General features: G+C 46.3%; 3 protein-coding genes across 3 annotated transcripts in view; 1 reads left to right on the top strand and 2 right to left on the bottom strand.

Moving 5' to 3' along the window:
* LOC120552569 (NLR family CARD domain-containing protein 3-like) overlaps nt 1–7,500 on the top strand; it is a 1,238,648-nt gene that overhangs the window by 684,792 nt on the left and 546,356 nt on the right. The gene's annotated exons all lie outside the window — the stretch shown is intronic.
* Nucleotides 1–7,500, bottom strand: part of LOC120552568 (NACHT, LRR and PYD domains-containing protein 12-like) — a gene marked incomplete in the record, with an annotated part of 803,490 nt that overhangs the window by 353,812 nt on the left and 442,178 nt on the right.
* The window catches only part of LOC120552597 (LYR motif-containing protein 4B), a gene marked incomplete at its 3' end in the record, with an annotated part of 13,571 nt that continues 8,706 nt past the window's right edge, over nt 2,636–7,500 (bottom strand). Inside the window, 1 exon segment of the mRNA XM_039790784.1 lies at nt 2,636–2,756. Coding sequence (XP_039646718.1) covers nt 2,636–2,756 — 121 coding nt within the window.

Here is a 7,500-nt window from a genome sequence, read left to right as displayed (position 1 = left end):
TGTGTGTGTGTGTGTAATTCTATGTGTTTGTGTGTGTGTAATCGTGTGTGTGTGTGTGGTTGTGTGTGTGTGTGTGTAATTCTAATATATGTGTGTGTGTGTGTATAATTCTACTGTGTGTGTGTGTATATAATTCTTTTGTACGTGTGTGTGTATAATTCTACTGTATGTGTGTGTGTGTGTGTGTGTACGTGTTTGTAATTCTACTTTACGTGTGTGTGTGTGAGATATGGATTTTTCCACAAGAAGCCTGTGGTATTGCAGCACAGTTTGTAACAAGGTGCATATTCCTTCAGTGATGCATTTAATCCAGGAGGCAGCGTGGGCGAGATACATAGGAGAAACACACACACACACACACACACACACACACACACACACACACACACACACACACACACACACACACACACACACACACACACACACACACACACACACACACACACACACACACACACACACACACACACACACACACACACACGTTAAACCAACAGAAAATCCTCCTTGACATACTCACCGTGTCAAAACTACCGCGTCTACATAAAAGTGGATAAACAACATCCAGCAGGCTGCACAGACTCTACTACACTCTGGTTTAAAGACCCCCACTCTGGCTGCTGCAGCAGGCTGCACAGACTCTACTACACTCTGGTTTAAAGACCACCACTCTGGCTGCTGCAGCAGGCTGCACAGACTCTACTACACTCTGGTTTAAAGACCACCACTCTGGCTGCTGCAGCAGGCTGCACAGACTCTACTACACTCTGGTTTAAAGACCCCCACTCTGGCTGCTGCAGCAGGCTGCACAGACTCTACTACACTCTGGTTTAAAGACCCCCACTCTGGCTGCTGCAGCAGGCTGCACAGACTCTACTACACTCTGGTTTAAAGACCACCACTCTGGCTGCTGCAGCAGGCTGCACAGACTCTACTACACTCTGGTTTAAAGACACATATCTTGGGTTTCCCGGCCCCTAAAACTTTAACATTTGGAAACTCAGAGGTTACTCCGTAGTCTGGACGGAGACACACGGAGACTTCTGGAAATAAAGACGCACATCAGTCAGTCTTATCAGTTAGGTAGCCAACATACCTGTCTGTCTCTCGGTCTGTCCGTCTCTCTCTCTTTCTCTCTCTGTCCGTGTCTCTGTCTGTCTGTCTGTCTCACTGTCTGTCCGTCTCTCTGTTGTCTGTCTGTCTGTCTCTCTGTCCGTCTCTCTGTCTGTCTATCTCTCTCTGTCTGTCTGTCCGTCTCTCTGTCTCTCTCTCTGTCCGTCTCTCTGTCTCTGTCTCTCTCTGTCCGTCTCTCTGTCTGTCTGTCTCTCTGTCCGTCTCTCTGTCTGTCTGTCTCTCTCTGTCTGTCTGTCTGTCCGTCTCTCTGTCTCTGTCTCTCTCTCTGTCCGTCTCTCTGTCTCTCTGTCTGTCTCTCTCTCTGTCTCTGTCTCTCTCTCTGTCCGTCTCTCTGTCTCTCTGTCTGTCTGTTGAAATGCTACATCCCTGGACATCTTTATTTACTCACGCTTTCCTGTTTCCGTTCTCATCTATATTATTATTATTATTATTATTATCATCATCATCTTTTTCTTTTAGAAATGTGCTGCCTAAATATTAAATATTACAATTCCTCCCCCGTATTCTCTCCCGGTTTCTCTGAGCGTCTCCTGTCAGCTGGATGGATTAAGGCTTTGAATAAATCCACACAGAGGTGACAGTCAGTCAGGAGATTTCTTGAACAAAAAATAGAAATTCAGCAGCAAAAACACAATGCAGGAAAAGATCTGATGCACAGCGGTGTGTGTGTGCTTGTGTGTTTGTGTGTGTGTGTGTGCGTATGTGTGTGTGCGTATGTGTGTGTGTATGTGTATATCAGTGTGTATGTGTGTTTTAAATAAAAGGCAGAAAGAAAAAGGCATGCAGAGACTGACAATCCCCTGTTAGGATGTTAGGATTGGCTGAGAGGCTGCTGATGCATTATGGGAACAAAGTGACCGACAGTGAGGTGATTAGCACGGAGTTGCCACGGTAATGAGGGAGTGTGTGAGAGAGAGAGAGAGAGAGAGAGAGAGAGAGAGAGAGAGAGAGAGAGAGAGAGAGAGAGAGAGAGAGAGAGAGAGTGTTTGTGTAGGACAGGTGGCCAGACAGGTGTGCATCTGCATTCAAGTCAATGTGGTTAACCTGATGGTGTGTGTGTGTGTGTGTGTGTGTGTGTCTGGAGCAATGAGGTATAGCCAGGAAAAATGAGGGTGAGAATGTAGAAGTTAATGTGATGGAGAGAGAGAGGGAGGGAGGGAGGGGAGAAGGGATGAATGGAAGGAGTGCAGCTGTGAAGAGAAAGACAGAAAGAAATAGACAAAGAAATAAAGGAAGGAAGGAAAGAAAGAAAGAAATAAAGGAAGTATGAAAGAAAGAGAAAGTAAGAAGGGGAGGAATGGGAGAAGGTGAAGAGAGACAATAGAAAGAGGATGGAGGGAAGATTAAACGAGTGGCAGGATCTCATCTCCACACAGAGGAAGCATAGTTGGGGTGTGTGTGGTTGTATATACTGTATGTGTGTGTGTGTGTGTGTGTGTGTGTGTGTGTGTGTGTGTGTGTGTGTGTGTGTGTGTGTGTGTGTGTGTGTGTGTCTCACCTGTCTCTGTATCACTGCCAGTGTCTGATGTCCCTCCTCCATGAGTCTCTCCACAGTTTTTGGATCCTCCACCTTCCCGTTGGCCCTGAAGGCATCACGCACCCGCCGCAGTGCATAGGTCCTGAAAACAAACACACAAACACGCGCACACACACACACACACACACACACACTTTAGTTTCTTTCAATCTATTTACAGTGAGAAAAACAAACACCTCCAGGCCATAAAGAACAGAAGACAATAGGCGATAATAAAAAGAACAAATATGTGCAGCCGGGACACAAAATAACCCCTCCGAGGGGTTAATAACAACAACAACAACAACAACAACAAGGCAAACACAACGTTAAGACCCAGACACAACAGCAGGGGTAACACACACACACACACACACACGAGAGGAAATTGGTGCACATGAGATGAAAACAAAGCTCAACACAAACAACCGGCAAAAGGAGGAAAGAAGGAAGGAAGGAAGGAAGGAAGGAAGGAAGGAAGGAAGGAAAGAAGGAAGCAAGGAAACAAGGAAGGAAGGTTTCCTTGTTTCCTTCCTTCCTTCCTTCCTTTTCTTTCTCTCTCTTTCTTTCCTTCCTTCCTTCTTTCCAGAAGTCAACGAGTAATCGTTAAATTATCGTGATTTCAATATTGGCTGAAATAATCGTGATTATATATATATATATATATATATATATATATATATATATATTTTTTTTTTTTTTTTTTTCCATAATCGAGCAGCCCCATTTCTAACCCTTGTGTTGTGCAACTTCTTCTTTTTGTCACTTTTTTCTGATATTTTTGTAGATTTTTTTCGAGGAGTGACAGAAACAATTTTGTTGTCACTTTTTCTGTTTGTTTTTTCTTACTTTTTTGAAAATTTTGGTCACTTGTTTTAACAAATTTTTGTCACTTTTAACACATTTGTCACTTTTTTTTAAACAAGTTTTTGTCACCTTTGGCAAAGTTTTTGTCACCTTTGGCAAAGTTTTTGATGTGTTTTTTTTTAAACACGTTTTTTGTCACTTTCTGTTTGTTATTTCTTACTTTTTTAAATTTTTGGTCACTTTTTTTAATTTTTGGTCACTTTTAACAATTTTTGGTCACTTTTAACAATTTTTGGTCACTTTTAACACATTTGTCACTTTTTTTAACAAGTTTTTGTCACCTTTGGCAAAGTTTTTGATGTTTTTTTTTTAACACGTTTTTTGTCACATTTTCTGTTTGTTATTTCTTACTTTTTTCAAATTTTTGGTCACTTTAAAACACATTTTTTTCACTTTTTTTTTAACAAGTTTTTATCACTTTTGGCAAAGTTTTTGATAGTTTTTTTTCCCCACACTTTTTTGGACACTTTTTTCACCGTAAAAAAAAAATAAATAAAAAAAATGGGTTAATTTGACCCAAAGACAACAGGAGAGTTAAACAGAGGTTAGATCTACTGGAGCTAAAAACATTTGTGTGCACAGAGATCACTTTGGCTCAAAACTCAAACACTTAAAAATCAAAACGTAGCGGTGTGTGTGTTTTTGTGTGTGTGTGTGTGTGTTTGGACCTCGGGCAGCAGCAGACACGATGACCTCTGAGGCCACAGCTATAAAACACAGACGGGGAAGTAAATCAGAACAGACCAATAGGAAGTTATTCTGCTGGCAGCAGATGGAGCCGCTGAAGTGAAAATGATTATTGGTTTAATTTCCGGCATTTTAATGGTGACGGACTCGGGCTTCATCTCAGCCGGCAGCTCCTCTGATGTCGAGGAAAACTACAACGTTAACCTTGGAAGAAGTTAGAGAGCGAGCGCTGCTCGGGACAAACCCATCCATCTTCTCTCCTTCTTTGTGTCTGCGGCTGATTTAGGATTTAAGACCAAAGCAATCAAAAAGGGGAGATGGATCTGATTTAGATGCTGCAGAGGAAACGAGCGTGGAGCTGTTTGAAGGTGAGACAGAGTGGGAGCTAAAGAGGGGAGGATGGAGGGGAAGGATGGAGGGGAAGGGTGGAGGGGAAGGATGGAGGGGAAGGATGGAGGGGAAGGATAGAGGGGAAGGGTGGAGGGGAAGGATAGAGGGGAAGGGTGGAGGGGAAGGGTGGAGGGGAAGGGTGGAGGGGAAGGATGAGGGGGGAGGGGATAGAGGGGAAGGGATGGAGGGGAAGGATAGAGAGGAAGGGTGGAGGGAAGGATGGAGGGAAGGATAGAGGGGAAGGGATAGAGGGGAAGGGGTGGGAAGGGTGGAGGGGAAGGGGTGGAGGGAAAGGATGGAGGGATAGAGGGGAAGGATGGAGGGGAAGGGTGGAGGGGGAAGGGTGGAGGGGGAAGGGAGAGGGGAAGGATAGAGGGGAAAGGATAGAGGAGAAGGATGGAGGGGAAGGATAGAGAGGAAGGGTGGAGGGGAAGGATGGAGGGGAAGGAGAGAAGGGTAGAGGGGAAGGATAGAGGGGAAGGGTAGAGGGAAGGATGGGGGGAAGGATAGAGGGAAGGGATAGGGGGAAGGATAGGAGGGAGGTGGAGGAAGGATGAGAGGGGAAGGATAGAGGGGAAGGATGGAGGGGAAGATAGAGGGAAGGATGGAAAGGATGGAGGGGAAGGATGGAGGAAGGGGTGGGAGGGAAGGATGAGGGGGAGGGGAAGGGTGGAGAGGGGAAGGATAGGAGGGAAGGATAGAGGGAAGGATAGAAGGATGAGGAGGAAGGATAGGAGAGAAAGTGGAGGAAGGATGGAGGGGAAGGAGATAGAGGGAAGGATGAGGAGGAGGAAAGGTTAGAGGGAAGGATGGAGGGAAAGGATGGAAGGATAGAGGGGAGGGTGGAAGGGTGGAGGGGAAGGATAGAGGGGAAGGATAGAGGAGGAGATATCACCGTGAAACCTACTTTGATTACTTCCATTAAGGCAGTTATTTGTTGCATTACACGTTTTCTGAAATGTTGTGTTTAAATATGCAAAGGAGGCGTCATCTTATTAAATATATGCATCATTTTAGCATGACTCTTTGCGGAGAAACTCAGATTTACAGATCTGTCGATTTAAATCAACTAATCGATCAGTCGGTACAACTGAACGAGTACTTCTTCAGTCGAGCAGAGCCCTACCAGCTTCCCTCTCGTTAAAACTAGTCCCATCCGGTTTAACGGAGAAGGTCAGACTCGAGGCTTCAGAGCACCGTTACTTTTCGTCTCTGGAACGCTTCTCATTTCTTCCCGGTGCTGAAATATGACGTTCATAAAGAGCCCAAACTCTCCCGATTTGTGCTTTAAAAAACGGCCATTTGTGTGTTGATGTTGCGTTTCCTGTTGATATTCAGCTGCTGCTGCAGAGATCTAATGGTCCTGCTGAGAACCATGGAGGTTTCATCTCACTTCTCTTTATTTCCATGCTCTCTCTCTCTCTCTCTCTGTCTCTCTCTCTCTCTCTCTCTCTCTCTCTCTCTCTCTCTCTGTGTCTGTCTCTCTCTCTCAATTCAATTTGCTTTATTGGCATGAACAAAGAAAACATGTTGTTGCCAAAGCAGACAACATCTCTCTCTCTCTCTCTGTTTCTGTCTCTTTTCTCTCTATATGTCTCTCTCACTCCCTTTCCCTGTCTCTCTCTAACTCGCTCTCTCTCCCCCTCTCTGTCTCTCCCTCTCTGTCTGTCTGTCTCTATCTCCCTCTCTCTCTCACTAACTTTCCCTGTCTCTCTCTAACTCTCTCTCTCTCTCTCCCTCTCTGTCTCTCCCTCTCTTTGTCTGTCTGTCTCTTATCTCTATATGTCTCTCTCTCTCCCTGTCTCTCTCTCTAACTCTCTCTCTCTCCCCCTCTGTCTGTCTGTCTCCATCTCTCCCTGCCTCTCCCCCTCTGTCGGTCTCTCTCTCCCTCTCTCTCTCTCCCTCTGTCGGTCTCTCTATCCCCCTCTCCGTCTGTCTGTCTGTCTGTCCCTCTCTCTCTCTCTCTCCCTCTGTCTGTCTCTTTTCTCTCTATATGTCTCTCTCTCTCCCTCGCTATCCCTGTCTCTCTCTCCCCCTCTGTCTGTCTCCATCTCTCCTTGTCTCTCCCTCTCTGTCGGTCTCTCTCTCCCCCTCTCTGTCTGTCTGTCTCTCCCTCTCGCTGTCTGTCTGTCTGTCTCTCCGTCTCCCTGTCTCTCTGTCTGTCTGTCTCTTTTCTCTCTATATCTCTCTCTCCCTCGCTCTCCCCGTCTCTCTCTAACTCTCTCTCTCTCCCCCTCTGTCTGTCTCTCTCTCCCTGTCTCTCTCCCTCTGTCTCTCCCTGTCTCTCCCCCTCTGTCGGTCTCTCTCCCCCCCTCTCTGTCTGTCTCTCCCTCTCTCTGTCTCTCCCTCTCTCTCCGTCTGTCTCTTTTCTCTCTATATGCCTCTCTCTCTCCCTCGCTCTCACTGTCTCTCTCTAACTCTCTCTCTCTCCCTCTCTGTCTGTCTCTCCCCCTCTCTCTCTCTCCCTCTCCCTCTCCGTTTCCCTCCCTCTCTCCCTCTCTGTCTGTCTCTCCCCCTCTCTCTCTCTCCCTCTCCCTCTCCGTTTCCCCTCCCTCTCTGCCCCTCCCTCCCTCTCAGTGACAAGGCTGTCTAAGTTCATCCTAACTCCCCCCCCCCTCTCCTCCCAGGAAGTGCTGGGAGCGCCAGCATCAGCTGTTATTCTAGTCAGAGAATAACCGAAAACAGCCTGCAGCGATGTCTGGCACATTCAGGTCATTCCACAACAACCCAGCAGCGGCACACACACCGTTTACCACCACATACTGGACAAACAAGTCCACATATTCCTTCATTCTTAAAAAAAATATATATAGAAAATCAGAATTAATTTCACCAGAAAGACACGGGCAAAGGGAGATGCATAATCTCCAGAACGCCAAAGGCACCGGACCAAGCGGCGCTTT

Source organism: Perca fluviatilis, chromosome 22, assembly GCF_010015445.1.
Source record: "Perca fluviatilis chromosome 22, GENO_Pfluv_1.0, whole genome shotgun sequence".
Lineage (NCBI taxonomy): Eukaryota > Metazoa > Chordata > Actinopteri > Perciformes > Percidae > Perca > Perca fluviatilis.
Note: the sequence above shows the minus strand (reverse complement) of the source record. Positions and strands in the feature narration are given on the sequence as shown.